Genomic DNA, 23,520 nt, shown 5'->3' with positions numbered 1-23,520 from the left:
ATTGCCCAACCTTCCTTCCGAGGAGTGGCTGGTGGGTTTGAACCACCAGCCGTCTGGTTAGCAGGCAAGTGTCTTAGCCACTATGCTACACATTAGCCATTAGAGAGATGTAAATCAAAACAACGAGATACCATCTTGCCCCAGCACTAACAACAAAGTTCAACGAGACAGAAAATAACAAATGCTGGTGAGGATGTGGAGAGATTGAGACTCTCATACACTGCTGGTGGGACCGTCAAATGATACAACCACTGTGGAAAGCAATATGGCAATTCTTTAAAAAGTTGGAATTAGAAATACCATTTGATCCAGCAATCCTATTACTAGGCATATATCCTAAAGAAGTGAGAGCCAGGACAAGAACAGATATATGCACACCCATGTTCATCGCAGCACCATTTGCAATAGCCAAAAGATGGAAACAACCTAGTGCCCATCAACGGAAGAATGGATAACCAAACTGCAGTACACACACACGATGGAATATTATGCAACCCTAAAGAATAATGTAGAATCTGCAAAACACTGCATAACGTGGATGAACTTGAAGGACTTTATGTTGAATGAAATAAGTCAATCATGGAAGGGCAAATATTGTATCAGTCTGTTATTGTAAAGTCAAGGGAAGATTTATATATGGAAGAAGATGTTCTTTGTTGGTTACCAGGGGGAAGGGGTTAGATAAGTAGAGGCAAATATTGATTTGGGTGAAGAGAAGGGCAATGTACCAAATGTGAGTGATCAACACAGTGGCACTGAGAAAGAGGAAGACGTAGAATGGTGCATGGGAGGTACAGACAACAAAGAGGAACCTTTGGCACATAGAGCACTGCATTGTCAGTGATGGCAAACATTGATCTACAGGTGGATAGATGGCTGAACAGGCTGAACGGTTAGGTATGTCTATGCAAGGGGGAGTGTGCCCGTGACCATGTATAGGGTTGGCAGACAATGTTTCTACAAGTGTATTTGTATGTTCTGTAGGAAATTCCACATATACAGTAGAGCAGATAAAGGATAAGTTTGTCCTTCATGGCCATAGCCAGCTACCCAAATGGAGCAAGTAGTTGGACCTATGGACTTGGGACCACGGTCACAGGGGACATCAAGCTCAATTGGCATAACATACTACACAAAAACATTGTTCCACATCCTGTTTTGATGAGTAGCAACTGGGATCTTAAAAGCTTGCAAGCAGCCATCTAGATGCAATGATGGGTCTCTCCAGAGCAAAGAAGAATGAAGAAAACCAAAGATGCATGGAAACAATTAGTACGAGCAACTGGTACACCATGCGATCCTCAGTCTATATGACTATGAAACCAGAAGAACTAGATGGTGCCCAGCTACCACTGTCAACCACTTGGAGGGGGATCTATGTAGGAGATCCTGGATGGACCAGATGGAGTGGGAGAACAATGTAGAACAAAACTCAGAATCATAGAGGAAAAAAAAAAAGGAATCAGGTTTGCTGGTCTGATAGAGTCTGGTGAAACCCCTCAGACTATGGCTCCTAGCTGCCCTTCAGATCTGGAATTGAACTCATTCCTATGGCTTCCAGGCAAACAAAGGACCAGCATATGAGCTGATCATTTACATTAGGTAGATATACTCCTTGGAGAGATCAATCATGGGAGAATAGAACAGCTGTGTATGCACAGGGAGACAGCTCAGGGGGCAGGAGTGCATGGAGGGAAGGACACAGGGAAGGGGTAACTATGAGGGGGAAGAGGGAGGGGAGTTGTTGCATGGTAGGATATTACAGTCAATGTCATGAGACAAAGTGTATGTGAACTGCTGTATGGAAGACGAATTTGCTCTGTAAACTTTCACCCAAATCACAATAAAATTAAAAAAAAAAATCAGGGGAAAAAAAAGGTTATTGTAGCAAAATTTATAGCAGTAACATGGTAAAAACCAAAAAACTTCATTCATCAGTTGGAAGATGGTAAATAAACTGTGCTAATGTCACTTTACAGAATTCTAGACAACAGTCAAAATAAATACCTACGGCACACCTATATCTATCACACTGGATAGGTATTTTTAAACCGAGCGTGTGTGTGTGTGTGTGTGTGTGTGTGAGTACAAAACAAAGTTACAAACCGATATACTAATGACATGATTTAAATTAATTTCAAAAACACAAATGATATGAAAGATACATCCATGAAGTTTAAGTGCAGACGCCGACCGGAAGAGCTCATATTATCTCACGACAGTAGTTGACCCTGGAAAGGGGAAAGGGAGGGCAGAGGATGAGGACAGGTGAGACAGTGGAGGAATGTAGAGGAAATATGATATGAGCCATATATTTAATTTATATTCTATTTCCCACAAGTATTATATACCTTAACATGAAAAAAAGTTTTTAAACATTCTGTTCTGGGTTCTGGATGTATGCCGATGCCCTGCTTTTCTGTATATCTTCTTATACTAATATTTTTCAAAACATTATAAATTATAACCCCCTTTTTAAGGTCAAAATAAATGATAAAATAGTAGACTGAGAAAGTTATATGATCTCACAACAATGTTTGAAGTGAAAACAAGTTGTGTTGGATCACTAGCCAAGAGGATGGCGATTTAAACTCACCCAGAGCTGCCACGGAAGACGGTCCTGTCGACCTGCTTCCAAAAGGGCACACGGCCTTGTTAACCCTACGGAGCAGCCCTATTCTGCACACATGGGGCTGGCTCAATAGCATCAAGTAGTCCATTACTCATATTGTCTTAAGAACAAAATGACGCATATCATTTCAAACGCACTTCAGTGTCGTCATTGTTCTGTGGTTGAGGTAAAGGTGCTGTTTGCCACAATGTTGTTTTAATGAGACCCAGTAAAAAATACTTGCTATAGTTATCTGGGGAGCTCTGGTAGCATAGTGGCTAAGACACTTGCCTGCTAACCAGAAGGCTGGTGGTTCAAACCCGCCAGCCACTCCTCAGAAGGAAGGTTGGGCAATCCTACTTCCGTAGTGATACTGCCTCGGAAACCCAAGGAGGGGTCGCTATGAGTCGGGGCCGACTCGACGGCACATAACAACAACAACAACATAGTTATCTTGGCGTAGTGCCTAAGGCACCTGACTGCTAACCAGAAGGCTGGCGGTTCAAACCCACCACCCACTCCTCGGAAGGAAAATTGGACAATCTACTTCCATAGAGATACCACCTTGGAAACCCAAGGAAGGGTCACTATGAACAAATCGACTTGACGGCAGTGAGTTTGATTTTTTTGTGTAGTTGTCTAGTCAGTAGGCATCTGAGATTATTTTCAAGTTATAAAAAGTCAAAAATGAGACAAAAAAATCTTTTATTACATTTTTAAACTGAATGTAATAATTCACACATATGACTCATAACTGGCAAGCAGGAAAAACAGGCAGTTTTTAAATGTAGCCCATCTTTTCCACTTTTGAAAAACACTCATCAGGATATTGCTTGTGAATTTTCTGATAGCATACTTTTTTTCTTTCAGAAAACTTTTAGTGGACGTGCTGATAACAACAAAACTAAAGGGATTTTAATAAATATTTTAATGAAATGTGTTAATAATATATTTAAGCCTTGAAAATTTTCTGTGTTCTTTGTATGATTGACAAAAAGAAACAACAGAACATCTTTGTCACATGATTTCATTATAAAACTCTTAGGGTAAATTGCCAATTTTATGCTTTTCCAGAAACCTCTCCCCCTTTCTAACAGAAAATCTCAGTTCAATAAACTTTGCCACTAATATATATGTTATAGGCAAATATATCTGAACATCAAACTGGGAGAATTCAGTGCAAGGCTCCTTGGTAATCAAAGAAAACTTGTCGGGTGCTCAGCTACCATTACTGAGTACTCTGGTCATGGCCACAGGAGATGGATCCTTAATAGAATGGGAGAGAAAATGGAACTCAGATTTTGAAAAAGTCCAGACTAGAGGGAGGACTCCCTGAGAGCTATCACACTGATATACACTTTAAACCTAAAGCAAAAATTATCCCCTTGAGGTTGGTTACCTTTTAGCTAAGTCACAGATGGTTCATAAAATAGTCTCCCCCATGAGTAACGAGTTCCTTTAAGAAATCATCAAAACGACACTAAATGGTTAAAAAGTACTCTAAAACAAAGAGGAGAAGGTAAAGGTGTAGGGAAATTAGATACTGGAAATGGTACCAGCAGAATGGAATGAATGACAATAATGACACATTGCAAAAAAAAGATAACTAACATCACAGAATAATTTGTGTAGGAATTGTTAAATAGCAATCTAATTTGCTGTATAAACTTTCACCTTAGACATAATACAATAATATTGCTAAAAAAATTTGTAACAAGGTAACCTTTACCTATCTAAGCATAGGCATAATCAGTACTGTGGCTGGTATTAGGCATCAGTGAAGAAGCGTTCACTAAATTACTGGAATCAGTAATACTTTACACAAACTGCACTTGAGGGCCAACTGTAAGGAAGGAAAGGAAATGTGGAGAGAGAACAGCACTGGTATGAGTTCTTGAGGACTTTTGGATCAAACAACTGTGAGAGCCCAGAATAATTTAATAATGTCTATAGCTCGTGGGGAATTTGTGTTGCTTATGGAATGAAGCAAAGATTCTTAAGAAGGAGATGTCTGCTCATCCTTCCCAGTTCCACAGTTGGGAGCAGAACCATTAGCTACTGGAATAGGTAATGCCTAATCTAGGCAGCTCAACAGTCTTCATTTTATTCGAAGTGTTTCCTTCACTGAAGGGCAAGGAGAATATTGGAATAAATCTGCTTTCACTTCGGAAAAGGAATGGTGCTTGGCAGGGCTAAGAGAGGAGTAGACTAAAAAAGGAGCGTTTACAAGGTTTTGACCTTAAACATCATTTAATCTATGGCATAGTGCCTAATGCACTTGACTGCTAACCAGAAGGCTAGCAGTTCAAACCCACCAGCCACTACTTGGAAGGACGATTGGGCAATCTACTTCTGTAGAAATATTGCCTTGGAAACCCAAGGAGGGGTCGCTATGAGTCAAATAGACTAGAAGACAGTGAGTTTTTTAGAGTTCATCTAGACAGAAGGCTGTGTAAGTGCTGCATAGCCAGAGTTCAGCTCTGGGTCCTTTTTATAGAAGGAAAGACAGAAAGAGAGGCCCTAAGGCCAACATTACTTGTTTAAATTTTCTCATAGATTAGGTTCAGCTTTCTTTTAACTTGTGTCACGTCTCTGAAGTTTAGAAAGTCTTAGCAAAAATGCTGTTTTCTTAGAACTGCTAAGATAAAGCCATCTAACTAAGAAAACTTTCCAACTAACATTAGCTACCACTTAGATGATAGTTTACAAATGCCAGGCATTGTTATAAGCACTTTTTACGAATTATCCCAATTAATCCTTAACAACCCTGTGAGACAGATGTCACTGTAACCCCTAATTTACAGATGAAGCAAATGCAGCATGGAACTCTGAAATCTCTTGCCTAAAGCATGCAGCTAGGAGACAGCAGAACTGGGTAGAGTTCACATCCAGGCAGCCTGATGCCAGAGTCCAAGTTATTAATCACAATGGCCTCTAAGAGACCATGATGATCAAAAGAGAACAGCTTCAATTCAACATCTCCTTGGATAACCATCCCCAATGTTAAATTTCATAGATTCTTAGGACATTAAAGCTGAACTTGCTCATTTTACCAGTGAGAAAATTTGGTTTTTACCAGAATCCACACTATCAAAGATTGATCACATCACTGAAAGCTCCTGAAGCACCACTGTGATTCTGAGAAGGGTATCTTCCTCAGCATCAGGACTGTCTGTTAATTTTGTTAATTTACCAATCTGTTAACTGAATTCTGGCTCTAACACGTTGTTGTTGTTGTTGTTAGTGCCGTCGAGTCGGCCCCGACTCATAGCGACCCCTCCTTGGGTTTCCGAGTCAGTATCACTATGTAAGTAGATTGCCCAACCTTCCTTCCGAGGAGTGGCTGGTGGGTTTGAACCGCCAGCCTTCTGGTTAGCAATCAAGTGCTTTAGCCACTATGCTACCAGAGCTCCTCGAACACATTTGGCACCCTAATTGTTCAAAGCTTTATATTGATCCACGACGGCCCTGCCCTACCTCTTCTTCTTCAACCAATATCTTCAAAAAATAAACTCAGGACCAGGACCAGATGAAAGGAAATGGATAATGCTTAATGCTATATCCTCTGGGATGAACTATCCACCACAACCCAGGATGATTTTACTTATTTTCATTTTAAAGCATCCGTTTTTTCCTGCCTTTTCCTTTATTTTGTTTTATTTATTTATTTATTTATATTGTGATTTGGGTGAAGATTTACAGAGCAAATTCACTTTCCATACAGCAGTTCACAAATACTTTGTCTCGTGTCATTGACCAGTTTACCACAATGCAATAGCTCCCCTCCCACTTCCTCCCCATAGTAACCTCTTCCCAGTGACCATCTCCTCCATACTCTCTTGCGCCCTGAGCTGTCTCGCTGTGCATAAGCAGCCCTTCCTTCTCCCATGATGGTTCTCTCCAGGGCGTGTGTCTACTTGAGGTAAATGTTTAACTCACATGCCTGTACACTGTTTGGCTGGAAACCACAGGTGTGAGTTCAATTCCAGACCTGAAGGGCAGCTAGGGGCCATAGTCTCAGTGGTTCCACCAGGCTCTATTGGACCAGCAAACCTGGTCCTCACCTTCTTTTTTTTTCCCTCCAAATGATTTTGAGTTTTGTTCCACATTGTTCTCCCTCTCTATCCAGGATCTCCTACATCCCTTCCAAGTGGATGACAGTGGTAGCCGGGCACCATCTAGTTCTTCTGGTCTCATAGTTGTATAGGTTGCAGATCGGATGGTATACCAGTCGCTAGGACTGATTGTTTCCATTACTTTTGGTTTTCTTCTTTCTTCTTTGCTCTTGACGAGGAGAGACCCATCGTTGTATCTAGATGGCAGCTTGCTGGCTTTTAAGATCCCAGTCGCTACTTGCCAAAGTAGGAGGTGGAACAATGTTTTGTATAGTATGTTATGCCAATTGAGCTGGATGTCCCCTGCGACTATGGTCCCAAGCCCGCAGGTTCAACTACTCAGTCCCTCTGGGTAGCTGGCTGTGACCAGTGACCACAACCTTGCCCCTTGTCAGCTCTACTATACACCTGGGAATTCTGATCATTCATATAAACTTATAGGACCATTGTCTGCCAACCCTATATATGATCTTGGAATACATTCCCCATTTCATAGACATACCTAATCGTTTAGCTTGTCCACCTATCTATCCATCCATATATACATGCTTGCCTTCACTTACAACTCAGTACTGTATATGCAAAAGGGTTCATATTTGTTGTCTGTACTTCCCATGTACCTCTCTATGTCTTTCTCATCCTCAAGGCTGCCATATTGGTCACTCACATTTGGTACACTGCCCTTCTCTTCACCCAAATCAGTATTTATCTCTATCTAACAGCGTTCCCTCCCCTCCCCTCCCACCCCTGGTAACCAACAAAGAAAATTTCCTTCAATAGATAAACCTTTCCTTAACTTTTACAATAGCGGACTAATACAATATTTGTCCTTTTGTGATTGACTTATTTCACTCAGCATAATGTTCTCGTGTTATCATTTCCTTTGATGCTGTTGTTTTAGTATATGCTGAATATTTGTGCTTGTCCTCTCTTTTATTGTGATAAAGCATCCGTTTTAAATAAGGATTTTAAATACATGCACATGCACTAGAGCAAAACTGAAAGAGTCAAATAACAGTCAACACATTTTCTATTACCTGTTGTTGTTGTTACGTGTCATCAAGTTGGACCTGACTCACAGCGACCCTTCTTTGGGTTTCAGATGCGTTATCTCTACGGTAGTAGATTGCCTATGCCTAACCTTCTTTCTGAGGAGTGGCTGGTGAGTTAGCCTTCTCGTTAGCAGTCAAGTCCCTTAGCCACTATGCTACCAGAGCTCCTTCTATTACCTAGAGTTACTAAAAGGAACTCTGGTGATGTAGTGGTTAAGGCATTTGGCTGCTAACCAAAAGGAGGATGGTTCGAACCCACTAGCCTCTCCATGGAAGAAAGATGAGGCAATCTGTTTCTGTAAAGATTCACCACCTTGGAAACCCAATGGGGGTTACTATGAGTTGAAATCGACTCCATGGCAGTAAGAGTTGAGTTGAGAGAACTGAGAGTTACTAAAAGGAACCTTGGTGGCACAAAGGCTAGTAAGCAGTAGGCTGCTAACCAAAAGGTTAGTGATTCAAACCCACCTGGTGATTTGCTTCCATAAAGATTGCATCCAAGAAAACACCATGAAGTGGTTCTACTCTGTCACATGGGGTCATTATGAGTTGGAACTGACCTGACTGCACCAATTAACAACCGAGTCATTAAAGTTTATCTAATTTCAGAAGAGACAAAGTCTGGGATACTGGGAATGACCAAGTAGGACTCCACTGTAGTGATTATGACAATATTGTTAGAAGAAAAGAATTCTAGGTGCACAAGTTTTGAGTTAAAGCTCTGCTTTTTAAGACATCTAAAATAGTGAAAGTCACATTCTTTAACCTTTTTCTGGCCAAGTAACAAGACATAGATCAACAATTATACTAACTTTCTCATGAAGCATCATGTGTAATCGTGATCCACAAGAAGTAACAGAGACTTCCTCCAATGGGCTCTGGAGCATTCCATTTACTTTGATCTATAACGCTTCACACCAAAACATCATGTTGCCGCCACACAGCTACAATTATCTTTCAGGAGACAGACACTCATGGCTGAGTTAAATCTAACGTCAGTGGCCAACAGCCCTTTTCAATCTCACCCTCATTATTCTTCAAAATCATTACCAAATGAAAACAATAAATTACCCACTCTTCTCTTTCCTGCTGCTGAGTTTTAATCACAATCCTATGGGCTATGTGTTTTTCCAGTTATTTACTCTATTACAGATAGTAAATTATGACCTAGAAACAAGTTTAATACACCCTCAATATTCACAGCACAGTGGCAGGAAATGTCAGCAATGCAGATGAGAACCATAACTGGATGTTGCTGTTGTTAGTAGCCATCATGTTGATTCTGACTCATAGTGACCCCACGTGTACAGAATAAAGAACTGCTCTAGAGGGCTTTCAAGGCTATGACCTTTTGGAAGCGTATTGCCAGGCCTGTTTTCTGAGGTGCCTCTGTGTGAGTTCAAAGCACCAACTCTTTGGCCAGTAGTTGAGTGCTTAACTGTTTATTCCACCCCACACACCACTGCCACTGAGTTGATTCCAACTCACAGTGACCCTTTAGGACAAAGTAGAATGGACCCATAGGGTTTCTAAGGCTGTAAATCTTTATAGAAGCATAATGCCTCATTTTTCTCCTAGAGTGGTTGGTGGGCTCAAACTGCCAACCTTTTGGTTTACAGCCAAATGCTTTAACCACTATGCCACCAGAGCTCCATTTACTCCACCCAAGGATTGGAAATGCTAGATGTTAAGAGTAAGGTAGAGTGGGTAAGACCCAGCTGCAACAGGAGTTGACTACGAGAACTGGCGGCAGCAGTAAAGGCGCCACTGATGTTGAGAGCGCATGACTGGAGCAGACCCAAGCACCTTGTCTTCAGGACTCTTCACATTAATACTCAGCAGTTCTCACAAAGAAACAAGCTACCAGAGGATTCTTGGAGGCTGCAAGGAAGGTCTGGACAGCTTTGCAAGTGCATCACTACAATGGTTACGCATGAGTTGCAGGCTTGTAAAAAGACAAGAAAGCTGAAAGGGGACAAATAAATATGAGAAGGCAGAGGGTTCAGGAGCCTGGAGGTCATGTGGGGTGGAGGGTGATGTCACATTATAGAAATGTCCAGCACACCGTCTAGCATGGGGTAGGCACAAGAGCAATGCTTGCTGAATCTGAAGTCTGTGGCTGCCTAGAGGAATTCTGAGTTCTTGATGGCGTAGGTGGAGTGGTAACAAGCCCCAACATACATACACTCCTACAATGCTGGCTGGCGATACGGAGTTGAGGAAGAGGCCAGGCAGCCTCAAAGCAGATGTCAGCATCATGGTAACTTGTAACAGTGAGTAAAGATGATTTAGAAATCACTTGGATTGTGGGAAAATGTCATAAAGTTGATGATTAGAAGTGTTTGACAGAAGTAGACAGTCAGGAGTTCTGTTGATAATTCACACTGATGCTAATTTAGCAGCATTCTAAACTACTAGATGAAGAATGGGAAACTACAGGATAATGAACAAAATGATACAAGGATTAGAAAAAAGATTTACTACTGTAGTGAAGCAGAAGAGTCAGAGGTAAAAAGAAAACATGATTCCCCGAGCAGGCCCGGGGTAAAAACCCAGAGTGCTTAAGTTTTTAATTCTGAAGCCTCACTTGCTACTTTGCATTTTTCCACTGCTGACTGCAAGGTCTGCTCCAGGAACCATCTACCCACAAAGAAACCAGTTTTTCTAGGCCTGGGAGGAAAAGAAAGAAAAAAAAAAAAAAAGGCTGATGCAGAGATGATATTATAAAAGAGGAGCATAAAAGGAAATTCTAAGGCTGGCTTAATGAGAGGCCCTCGAGTGGGTGGGGGCCAAGGGGTAATGTCCCTATGTATACATTGGACTTTGCTAAACTAGCAGCAGCTCCCTTCTCTCTCTCTCTCTCTCTCTGTTTTCTAATCCAAGAAGGGGCAGGCAGGAATGTGGGACATTACTAGTCAAAGAGCTCAGAGACAGTTTAAATCACCAAGGATCATTTTTAATCTAATGTCCCTGACTTACAACTCATGCTTTGTAGTCATGATAGTGAATTTCAATTGTTCAAAAGGCAGGCAAGTACTTATACCACTTTAAACATGGCTGTAATGACTGTATACAAGAGACTCAAAATGAGTATTACATAATGAGCTGAATTGGTTCAAGGAAAGATGATGGTCGAAGTTGCTTCTAGAATGGCCTAGCCCTAGACTATTATCCAGCTAAGTCACTGCAAGGTCTGCAGACTCCCTCCGCCGTACCGTCCTAGCGGGAAGCTAACTAATTGGTCATCTATGCATGAAGGCTAATGGGCAAAGGTCTTTAATACAAAAGTCCCTGACATATCATCACCTGGCATGGTGATCACTGATCTGCTATCTTCTGGCTTTGGCAGATTTGGAATGAAGTCCTGGACCCTGGAACAAGGCTCAGACAGACAGCTGCACACAGCTGTGCTCCATTCTTTTCTCTGCCTAGCTCCAGTATATGGTCTCCAATCAGTTGTGGACTATGAGGTCTTGAGTCATCACCTTGATACCATTTCTTTTAAGTTCTACAGAAATTTTCAATGGAAAAAAGAAGACATGTTTCAACTGAAAAAATAAAGACCAAAGTTTCTAGGACTGCTTATTTTCAGAGTGAAAAATTATTGAGTGCATTCCTGTCTACTTTTAAATCTAACTTGTTATGCTTGTTCATTTAACAAATACTTAAGGACCTTCTACCCATCTGTCACTGGTGGCCAGCACGTTGCCAAGATGCTGAACAGGTTTTAGTGGAGATTCCAGAATAAGATGGACTAGGGAATGTGGTCATCTACTTGTGAAAATCAGCCAATAATAATCCTATGGATCACAACAGTCCCACCCATAACCCATCATGGGGTTGGTGCAGGATCAGGCAGCATTTCATTCGGTTGTGCATAGGGTCACCATGAGTCCTGGGCAACTCAATGGCAGCTATCAACAACTGTATCCTAAGCCCTTTTAGGAGCTCTGGTGGCTCAGTGTCTACGGCATTTGACTGTTAACCAGAACCTCTTTGGAAAGAAGACTGAACAATCTACTTCCATAGACATACCCCTCAGAAACCCAAAGAGGGGTCGCTATGAGTCGGAATCGACTCAACGGCACTGAGTTTGGCTTTGGTTATATTAGGTGTTGGCGACACAGTGTGAATGTAACAGGTGCTCATTGCCCTCTCAGAGCAGTCTAGTTGGGGAGACAGACATTCAACAACCACTCAGCATAAAAATACATTTATGAAAGCTTCAAGCAGCTTTCATAAAGAGCTTGCTCTCACATCAGAAGGAAAGAAAAAATACAACTGTAAGAGAAATTTCCTTTTGACTGCTATTCAGGGTATTGTTCTCAGACTAAGGCATACTAGGAATTTTCCATTAATCCTAAGAAATATAAGGTACATTCCCTTGATGGTATCTGAAACAAGTGAGGTGATCTGACATAATGCTAATTTATTTCCTTCATTTAACACACAAAATGACAGAGCATTGTGAGGAGTAATGTCCCTGACATCAAGCACATTCCAACTATATGAGTGAACTGAGGACAAGGACCCAGTCACATATGCCTACTGTGGGGAAGGAAGTAAAAGGCCTCAACATGAGGGGAACCTTATGAAAATTTTCATTCACAAACAAGTCAAGGTTAAAAAGTAAGAAATCAGATGAGGGAAAATATCTCCATAATAAAGAGACTGATTAAGATGCTGGAATAGACGGCATGATGTGGTCTTTACACTGGGCCTTTCCCCCAACAGCACTTGTTAGTAAAAATTACCAGAAAATGAGGGACATTTGGTTACAAATTACCATTATTACAACTATCATTTAATGAACCCTGAATATTTTTCAAGGAGTGTGCAAAGTGCTTATATAAACTCTAATCCTTGCCCTCACCTGTGGGCATGATTTTATTAATCTCACCTTACAGATAAACTGGGGCTTGGAAGGATTAAATAACAATAACTTGCTTATTTCCACACCAACTGCTCTTTCTATCACATCACACAGTCTTTCATGCAAACTTAGTCTGAAACTACTAGCGTGAAACTACTAGCCAACCTGGTTAAACGTTCCCTAGTGTTCCCTTCTCTTCCCATACATACTGATATCCCGGATAGTGACCAGTTCTAAATTTCTATAGCTCTAATGTAAAGGCTGGGAGCTCTGGTAGCATAGTGCCTAATGCACTTGACTGCTAACCAAGTGGTGGTTCAAACCCACCAGCCACTCCTCGGAAGGAAGATGGGGCAATCTACTTTCCGTAGTGATGTTGTTGTTGTTATGTGCTGTTGAGTCGGACCCGATTCATAGCGACCTCTCTTGGGTTTCCAAGGCAGTATCACTAGGAAGTAGATTGCCCCATCCCAAGGAGGGGTCGCTATGACTCGGGTCCGACTTGACGGCACAGAACAACAACAACAACGTAAAGGCTCAGAAGTCACTGGATATGCAATGGTTAATGTGCTCAGCTAACAACTGAAAGGACAGTGGTTTGAGCCTGTCTAGAGGTGCCTTCCCGGAAGAAAGGCCTGGTGATCCACTTCTGAAAAACCAGCTACTGGGAATCGTAGGAAGCACACTTCGACTGACACACAAGGGGCTGCCATGACTTGGAACCCACTCAACAGCAGCCAACAGCTCACAGAGGCTCAGAGGCAACAGTGCATTTGTAAGGGGGAACCTTCTCTTGAAGCTTTATTTTCACTTAGATTTAATATTAGGCAGGCTGGCTTATCTGAGAAAGTTTTAACACAGAGTGACAAAGATTCCATCCCTTCATCTAACTACTCCAAGCCATCCCTTAACAATGCACTTGATTCCCGACCTTGAAAGTAATCCTATTAGGAATACAGAGGTGACACTAGCCTCAGTACTTTTGTTCCCAATGACCGTCTGAGAGTGACTGACACAGTCCACTGAACCCTGTGATTTTAATATCCTGTTACCATTGTAATGGGCCTGTGTCTTTAACTAAAGGATACATCTAGCCTGGAGACCATATATATTCATATCAAAGCTGTGGTCTACACTTCTAACCGCTATTGCCATTCCATCTGCATCCACACTCCACACTGGATCTATGACTGCAAATTCTTTGCATTTGCGCAGAACCTATTATTTCTCAACACGTAACCATAGCCAGGCAGACAGCCTGCAAGACAGAACTTGCATTTTATAGATGGCATAAATACTCAACGGTGTTCTGGTAAACAGGCATTTCAAATACAATCGCTTATGTCCATTTGTGACACAATTTGGGCCTTCACATCTTGGTCGAGGGTATGAGGGGGTTGACTTGCCTTTTGAAATTGGCTAGGCTAAATCATAAACATAACACATAGAGGGCATTTTGCCTAGGGTTGCCATGACTCAGGCCAAGTCGACGGCAGCTAACAACAGATTTCTGTAAAAGCTGAGAATTAAAAGGGCTCTCTTGGTAGAATCTTCTTTGATACCATTAAAGTATTGTTCTTGTTGTTGTTGTTATGTGCCGTCGAGTCGGACCCAACTCGTAGCAACCCCTCCTTGGGTTTCCAAGGCGATATCATTACGGAAGTAGATTGCCCCATCTTCCTTCCGAGGAGTGGCTGGTGGGTTTGAACCGCCAGCCTTCTAGTTAGCAGTCAAGTGCCTTAGGCACTATGCTGTCAAGTGCCTGCAAGTCACCTGGAAACTTTTTTGGTAGCAAAGGATTTCATTTAAAGTTGCTCCTTGAGACATGCTGATGTTAGTGGAATGGACACTCAATTCAAGCTCAGACTAGCTTTCTAATAAATAATGTCTAAGATTTATCACCTGGGAGAATCTAAGCAAATACTTGTGCTTGGTCCCTCTGGTTAGAGCAGCCAGCTCATTTAGCCCTATCAATTATAGCTCCAGAAGCAGGCACACATTTTTTAAGCCTTTTAGTTTAGTGGGTGTTCCCCCCACCCAAACTCACTGCCATAGAGTTGATTCCAACTCACAGCGACCCCCAGTGGGTTTCCAATGCTGTAAATCTATATGGAAGCAGACTGCCTCATCGTCTTCCCATGGAGCAGCTGGTGGGTTTGAACTACTGACCTTCTGGTTAGCAGCCAAATGCCTTACCCACTACTCCACCAGAGCGCCAAGCCTTTTAGTTTTATATAGCAAGAAAATCCCATTATATATTGTATCTTATTGTACAAAGAACTTGGTTATATACAAGTTAAATTATGTTCCCCTTGTACACATGATATGTATGATGTGGTGGTTAAATTTGTACGTCAACTTGGCTGAGCTTGGTTGAGTGACTGGGCAGCTGGTGGTAGTTATTCCCCACGATGAGACTAGCATTCCACTCCATGGTGGGATCTACCACAAGCAGCTGGGTAGCTGCTTTGGGATGTGGTCTGCTTCCTGTATATAAGCCTTGGGGATAGTCTCCAGCCTATGGCACGCTTGGACCCTGCATGCCTGCATGTGTTGTTCTTCAGCAGCCTGCTATGCTCTGCCAACCTTGGGACTTACAATGAACTTGAATTAATGGCCTGCCGTGTGATTTGGTAACATCGGGACTGTGCCTTTTTACTTGTCAACCTTGGGCTTGGCAGCCTCAGCAGCCAGCAGCTGTCTGAGTGAAGAAACGCCTCTAGCTCCAGTGGGCCAGGAGCAGGAGGCAGAGCTCCAAGGTTGAGGGGGTTTCACCCAGCCTTTAGAGCCTGGCACTTTGAACTCAGACTTAAAGCCTCCAAACTGTAAGAGAATAAACTCCTGTTTGTTTAGCCATCCCATTTGTGGTATATTCTTGTCAGAGGGGCACTAGGTAACCAGAACATATGGTAATACCTACTTCTATAATAAAGAATGCTTGAGAGACAGAGATGTTCATTTACTCAACAAATATTTATAGAGAATCCAATGAGTGAAGACATACATTAGATGCTAGATCCTTATTCCTGCCATTCCCTCTTATTATCTTTATGTAAATAACTTTGAATAAAACATTGTATTTAGGATCTCTTTAGCAAATAAAGGTTATTCCAACAGGTTTAACTTCAGGGTATTTTCCTCATGTTAGGGCCCTTTGATATTTTGCTCTTATAAAATATACTTTTGTCTTATTAGCTGTTAAACTTTAAATTAGCTGTTAAACCATTTTGCTTAGTCCTGAAATGCCACAAATAAGAACACGGGAAACAGGCAACAGTGTAAATCCTATAGAGCTAAAGAAGAAAAGAAACAAGAAATGTGTGAGAATGGTTTTAGAGGTGTATGCACGTATCTTGACCTAAACTCCCCTCTAAAAACAAAAAGACTCATGTCTTACAAAGAGGACATCTTAGCTGCTAGATCATCACCTATCCAGCAGGAGTGTAAATGGTAAATGACAGATTCTATTTCATTTGGAAGAAATTCTACCTTCACAGTGGACAGGTCACAGAGCAGATGGCACTGCATCTCCATAAATAAGCATTTTTAACAAAATAGGGGGGAGGCATAGTTTCTTCAGACTACAGAGCCACAGTTTCAAGGAAAAAAAACGTATTTCTTAACAATGTAATCTGCAATTAGCTAACAAATGGGACAGCAGATAATAGTACCTTGATATTAACAAAGTAGTCAACTAATACCACCACATAACTTCATTTTCCAAAGAAAATGCTCAATAGTATGATGGAAAGCAAAAACAAAATAGAACAGCATTCCTGACAAACTGTTAGATACATCAGTGTGGGTGAGTGTAATGTGATTGACATGTCAGAATTTACATGTCCCAAGTTGTTACCTTGGTAGAAATACTAAAACCAAAACCCACTGCCATCGAGTCAACTCCAACTCACAGTGATCCTGTAGGACACAGCAGAACTGCTCCATAAGGTTTCCAAGGCTACCAATCTTTACAGAAGCAGATGCCTCATCTTTCTCCTGCAAAGTGGCTGGTGAGCTCAAACCACTGACCTTCTGGTTAGCAGCAGAATGCCTTAACCACTGCACCACCAGAGCCTGTAACAGTTATTCTTGAATGTTAAGTTTACCTTTGTTCAGGAGTGTTCCACACACTCTGCAAGGTACTGGGAATAAAGAGGAACAGTCTCAGCCCTTAAGAAGGTTGCGGTCTAGAGAAGGGCTGGCGTGTGTACATAGATAATCCCAGTTCACTAAGACAAGCATCCGGCAGTGTTTGGTTTTATTGCACACAGGGTTGCTGTGAATTGACACTGATTTGACAGCACCTAATAAGAAGACAAATGTCAGGATAGAAATAAGTATGGAAACCAGGGAGGCACAGGAGCACAGTGAGGCGATGTGGAGGGTTGGGAGTGAGAGAGGAGGTTTTCTAAGGAGATGACACCTGATCTCAGCCGAAAGGATGAGTCAGTTGTCTGGATGAGGAAGAAAGGTGAAGAAAACAGAAGGAAGACCGTGAGGACACAAAGGCGTGCAACAGCATGATGAAGCAGGAATATGCAACAAGCACTTTGATGTTGCTGGAGCATAAAGTTTAACAAGGGAGTAGCAGGAAAGAGATGGCGAGGGAGCCAGGGGCCGGGAGATGGGCGGTCCTTGTGCCATGCTAAGGAGCTTGGACTTATCCCTTAGTCAGGGGTTACAAACATGAACGCCTAATGTGATGTAAATAACTGAAGCAGGCCAGGTAATGTATGTGCTGGAAAGGGGTGGGGACTGTGGCAGAAAGGAACATGCATGACCTATCTAAGGTGGCAGGTGCTACTTAGCTTCTGCTGACTGCTGCCATGAAACCATTAGCCGAGTGTGGCCACATCTTCTAATTTTTCAAGGGAAGCTGAAATCCAGATTGTTAAGTAAAACCTCTCAGTTTCTAAACAATGACTCACTGAAAAAACAAAGAGAAGTTCAGGGGCCAAAGAAACACACCCGTAGACCAAATACAGTTCAAGGATCCCAGTTGAGACCTCTGTTTTAAGTGAAGCAATTCTACTGAGGGGTTTAAAATGCCTGTGATATGGACTCATCTTCAACTGGCAGCACAGTTGGCAGCTCTGGAGCTGGGGCAACTGGTGGGGTGGGGGTCAAGATGGTCAGCGAGGGCTGCTGGTTAGGCCCATACCCCCCCAGAGCCATCCGCTCCCCAGCCCCAGCTACTTGCTGCCACCGTGCAGGCTGGAGAGGAGCCCCAGGGAATGAGTAATGTACTGCTGGTCCTGGGGGACTTAGAATCCAAGGCTAAGAGCCTGGAGACTAATATCTGCTGGGAAGAAGAGCTCAGCAGCCCAGGCCACTGAGGAGGAAGGGACAGCCAGCTTGTGTTACAGCCTCTAGACCCCAAATTACCCCTAGTACCCTTCCCACTGCGGGGCTTGGTCCTTCCAGGGTGCCAAGTAAAGGGAAGTAGCAGCAGCAACCTCCCCCATTCCTGTTTCTTCCTGGGCCTCTCTAGCCACTCGCAGGCCTTTCTTAGAAGGGCTCCTGCAAGATCCACCTCAGTCACCTCTTTTGCACAAAGAGCTGCAGCAGTAGCTCTGGTGGCGCGGATGGGATCAGCAAGAGGCCTTCTAGACAGCTGGTTGCTTCAGTGCAAGCCGGACAGACGTGGGCGGCTCTGCAGGCCGAGAGGTGGACACAGCAAGGATACCAGGTTAATGCGTAAAAACAGACAGATGTTTTACTTTTGTGGTACATGCAGAACACTGGATAATCAGACAGTAAGTGAGGAATAGGTGTGTTTACAGAAAAACACTGTACAGATGTCCAGATTCTACTAAATTTAGAAGAGGCCTCTCCACCCATAATCCTATGCTCCTGCCTTGAAAGCTTATGTGAGCTGCCAACCTCAGCCACACATTTGACATGGGATAGGATGAGAGCCTATATCACTTAATCCCTATGCTACAGTTGAAAACTTAAGGCTAATAATTCCATACTCAGCACATATTTAACACTTCTGCAGCCCCACCCTGTCTTCCCTCATGCCCTGATTTCAGTTTATACTCTTGCATTATTTGCATACATCTGTCTTCCTCCACTGGACAGTGAACATTCTACAAGCAGAAACCATGTCAATTATCTTTGCATTCTTCATAGTATCCCAGCAAAGTAATCTATACAGAGTGAGCATTTAGCAAATGTTGGTTTAGGGAGAAAATGTCTTGTTACTTAATGATCACACTGTGCTCAGCACAACTCACCATAAGCCAGGTTCGCCTTGAAATCTATCCAAGGGCATTTAGTTACTGCAGTACCTAAACAATTTCTCATAAGCCAGTCCTGAGGTCAGCATTAACTGAGACTCAGGGCTCTGCATTATAACAGTAACAGCCTACCCCAGTTCATTCCAACTGGCTATGTGAATGCTATATGTTAATAACAAGACATGTAAAATATTTACATTCCTACTGATTACATGGGAGAGCAGTCACTCCTTCAAGAATTTATCTAGTCTACCAGCTAACTAAACTACTGTATCACTCCACCAGAAAACTTAGAAGCTACCAGTTGGGAGTCCAGAAGGTAACTGACACATTCATTCCTGTTCAGTTCATTGTAATGAATGAGTAACAGTTATTAACAGCCCGAGTACCTGAATAGAGGGGCAGATGCTCCTCATCATTAAAAACACCCCATTTAACCCAGGACCATCCTGGACAGAAGCTTTTAGCTTATCGAATTTAGCAAGCCTCTTCATTTCTGCTAGTGACAGAAAAAAGTACTATGCATAAAAACGAGGTATGGACATGGCTGGTTGATTAGACCATGGAGTGGTTCAAAAAGATAACAAGTTTTCTGATTCCTTATCTTAATAGTCACACATAAAAGATAACTTGTATATCACCTTGCTCTTTTGCTTTAGAAAACAGGAGCCCACTAAAAGCTGTAAAAGACGGTACTGGCTACTGACAACTGGTAAGAAATATTCAGAGCGGGCAGTAACAGTTAAGTGGAAAGGAAAGATAAAATTGTCGGTAAATCCAGGTTACTGTGCTCTTTTGCAGTGGTGAGCCCAGCTGCTCCAGGGTCCGCTTCTTAATAACTACATTCATTTTAGAACCCAACCACATCTGGCAGCAGAAAGCAATGAGGATGAGTAAAGCAGGAAGGATACAAATTCAGGAGGTCACAGTTTTATAGAACAGAACTGTGCTATCCAATATGGTACACATTAGCTACGTGTGGCTTTTTAACCTAAATTAACTAAAATTAACTACAATTTAAAAATCAGTTTCTTGGTCATACTTGCCATATTTCAAGTGCGCAGCAGCCACATGAGGCTAGTGACTAGTGTATTGGCCAGTGCAGATTTAGCAAACTTCCATATTAAACAAAGTTCTACTGGACAGACTGGACTAGACAGCTAACATTCTTATTGTTCAGACAGACCTGAGGAGAAATTTAGAATCAAAGCCAAAAGTTTCATCAAGCATAAATAGGGATACCAGACTTTATTTATCTGCTTATTTTATTGCATGTATCCATAAATTACAGACATTTGGAGATAAACAAAATTCTGGACATCTTTATCAGCACAGGATTTATTTTCCCCCAGTCTCTCTCTTTTATGCAAAGGGTAGAAAAGGGAAAACAGCGGGGGGTCAGGGACCCTTTGATTTAGTCTCTCTTATCCATGGAGCTGTATGAATCGCAAAAAACAAAGAGATTTTAGAAGTACCTACTCTTCTCCCAACTCTATTCTTCTTGCCTTCAAATAAAATATTGAAAGGCAGCTAAAAAGAGAGAGTCAGACAGAGACAGGAAAAAGAACTTAAGAAAATTACTTAGAAGAAAATGGATGGTTATTCTAAATTACTATTCCAGGACACCCAAGGAAAAAGTGCCATAAATCAAGAAGAATGCTTCCAAAAATACAATGTGGGTACAATTCAACAAAGCCACATTATTTTTTAAAGTTACCAACCCCTTGGGGGCCAAATGATTTGCTGCTAACAATATAAAGTACTGAGTTTTCCACACATTATGCCTTACCTATCTAACTTACGGGCAAATAAAAGAACCACATAAGTCACCTTCCACTCGCAGCACTGTTAGAGTCCTGAGGTCATCTGGTCCTCAGATTGAGGCCATGTCTCACAGTAAATAAAAATCAATTACAGCAATAGGATTCTACTTGTTAGAACATCCTAGTATACAAGCATTTTTTAAAAAAATGAAGTTAAAACATATTTTGGATTAAAAGTACACAGTTCCAATCTGATCTTACAAAACCAAACTAAAATTCACTTGAGAACTAGGAGGAAGCAAACCAGTAGTGCTCAGACACTGGATGGTGTGTGAACACTCAGAATTACTGCTTAAGTATTTGCTTGCTCCTTTGCCATTTTACGCCCCTGTACCGCGCTAAGAAAAATTTGATAGCTCAGTGACAGAACAAATTGAATGCAAGTTCAAATTTAATCAGCACATTAAAATCACAAAACTTACAGCCTATCTGCTTAAGAGAACAGCTTTCTTTTTTATTTTTTTAAAAATGCATGTATTAGAGCCCTTCCTCAGAAATGCAGGACGGTGCCATCTCTGACCTACAATTAAAGCTTTGAAAGGGCCAGCCATGAGACAATGCTAAAGATGAAGCAGTAAACAGACTGAAGAAGCCAAGCCAGCTGCTGTTACATCTCATCACTGTGAACATACAGCACCAGCAGCAGACCGCCTCTCTATACCCAGCACATTTCAACTTTCATTCCCATGTGCAACAGCAGACGTAGCATCAGAAGTTACAGACCATCACAGCCCCCTCCTTGTTCCCAAGTTTTGCCCTCAACAGTCACCTTCAATGTCTGTTTTCCTCCTCACCATGATCTTAACATTGTAGTACAGAAAAGGAGGTAACATCTTTACCCTGTGCCCATGGAAAGGCTGCACCGCACGTCATTTTGTCTAAACCACCCCTTTGGAGGAAACTCACCTCATTAAAGGAAACAAAAATCATCTGGTGCGTGTAAGGCAGGCGGGGAGACTTCACCTAAACCTCAATAACTCCTGTTTCCTCCTCCTGGTGAGGATGGAGCATGGTAACTGTTCAGTGAACATTAAAGAAGGTAGCTTGGGTCAAAAAGGCAGCTGATCTGAAATCGACCAAATCTGTAAAAACTGCTTGTCATTTCACACATACACAACCCTATGGAGTGTGTAAACACCCACCAGCAAACTGTGCTGAAGGTCACCAGCACTCCTCACAACATGCACTACCAGGACAGTTTGCAAAATGTGCTATAAGCACTGTGGGAAAGTGGGGCTGCGTCCAGCACTGACCATAGGGTAGGGCTAATGCATACCTTTCAGTCTTCTGGAATTTCCATTCTTTTGCTGTTCATCTTCCTCATTAATGGTGAACAAACCAAGGGGAACTGGTCTCGCATTGGTCTTCTTCAGTCTCTCTTGTCGGATAGCTGTAGCTGATCCAGGCATACCGCTGCTACTTGGTGGGTTTTTTTTTTTTTTTTGTAATTACTATTATATTAAAAATATATGCTTATGTAATTGCAGCTCCTGGGAAGCTGCTAGTTCCTAAGCTGCCAGTTCATTTGAGCACTTGTAATAGATCCCCTATGGGTAAACAGTGTGCAAACAGCTGACAGATACTACCAGCCACAGCAACTGCAGGAGGCCCTGCAGTTCCCCCTCACCTAGCAGCAACCCCCAACCTCTTCAGCAAGCCCCCTCCCACTTTTTCTCCACAGGCACACGTGAATACATGTATGTGTGTGTGTGTGTGCGCGCACACACACACACACTCTCTCTCTCTCTCTCTCTCTTCTTCCAGAAAAGCCCCGATAAAGGACAAGCAGGTCTGATGCCAACCTTCACTGCCTAACCTGTTCAATCAGATCCCAGCTTCTCCTTGCTGCTGCACCACCTTTTCCCAATCTTCTTCCTGTGACCACTCAGTTAAATATTCAGCACACAATACAAGAGGGGTAAATATGATACGCTGCCTTCATTACCAGTTGCCCTGACAACCCTGACATCTCCTAATCAAGGAGGGCTGGGAGCAGCTAGTCTCCCGGGCTGAGGGGCGGCAGCCTGCCGGGATGCGGGTCCTGGGAACTCACCCGCCTAAGGTTACACTGTGCGACAGCCAGAAGCAGTCGGTCCGCTGGGCAGCTCCCGCTTCCTCTGGGCGGCAGGAGCAGCAGGATGGGAGGAGAAACGGAGCTTTGCTTGGACAAGCAGCCATGAACTCCTCAGTAGGGAGAAATGGCTCAAGGCATGCAGGCTTTTTCCTCTCCTGCTTTTGGTCAAGTTTTCCATCCTAACAATGTTTGCGATTGCCTGGATGCTTGGGGGCAGGGTGCCTCTATGGCTCACGCACTCAGGACACATGCTTGCCTTCCCCACCCTGCTGTAACCCCTGAGCCTGGAGACACATAGCTTTGGCAGCACCTGTCACTGAGGGGCACCAGTGCTATGTGCCGGAGACCCTCCCCCAGTGAAGGGCGGCAGGGGCTCTGTGTCTGTTCCCACTGAGGTTGCACTTTGGAACACCCCCTCTGCAAGTTAAGTTGAAAGAACAGAAATGGGTAACCAGAATGCACTAAGGGGAAAAAACTGCCTCCATGACACCCAGCCAACTGCTGCCAGCCCCCACTGCCCTGGGCAAGTCATGACTGGCAGGCTGAGCAATTCTCAACACTTGACCCAATTTTACTTCTGTTTTGGACTGTTTTCTCCAAAGAACAGTCATGTGATATTGTTTTCTTATGCAATTAGCTTTCCCATTTTAAGATCCTCTCTTTTAGGCTACCTACAATTTAAATTTCTATGAAATGGCATTACAAAAATGCTAAGCGCCAAATTAAAAAA

General features: G+C 42.6%; 1 protein-coding gene across 1 annotated transcript in view; it reads right to left on the bottom strand.

Annotated features, from left to right (window-relative positions):
- MAP7 (microtubule associated protein 7) overlaps nucleotides 1–22,125 on the bottom strand; it is a 205,856-nt gene extending 183,731 nt beyond the window's left edge. Inside the window, exon 1 of the mRNA XM_007946315.2 lies at nucleotides 21,993–22,125. Within this exon, the coding sequence (XP_007944506.2) occupies nucleotides 21,993–22,125 (133 nt within the window). The remainder of the gene's footprint in view (nucleotides 1–21,992) is intronic.
- Between the last annotated feature and the right edge of the window lie 1,395 nt (nucleotides 22,126–23,520).

This window comes from Orycteropus afer, unplaced genomic scaffold (genome assembly GCF_000298275.1).
Source record: "Orycteropus afer afer isolate SDZICR_OR568_19922 unplaced genomic scaffold, OryAfe1.0 scaffold00155, whole genome shotgun sequence".
Lineage (NCBI taxonomy): Eukaryota > Metazoa > Chordata > Mammalia > Tubulidentata > Orycteropodidae > Orycteropus > Orycteropus afer.
Note: the sequence above shows the minus strand (reverse complement) of the source record. Positions and strands in the feature narration are given on the sequence as shown.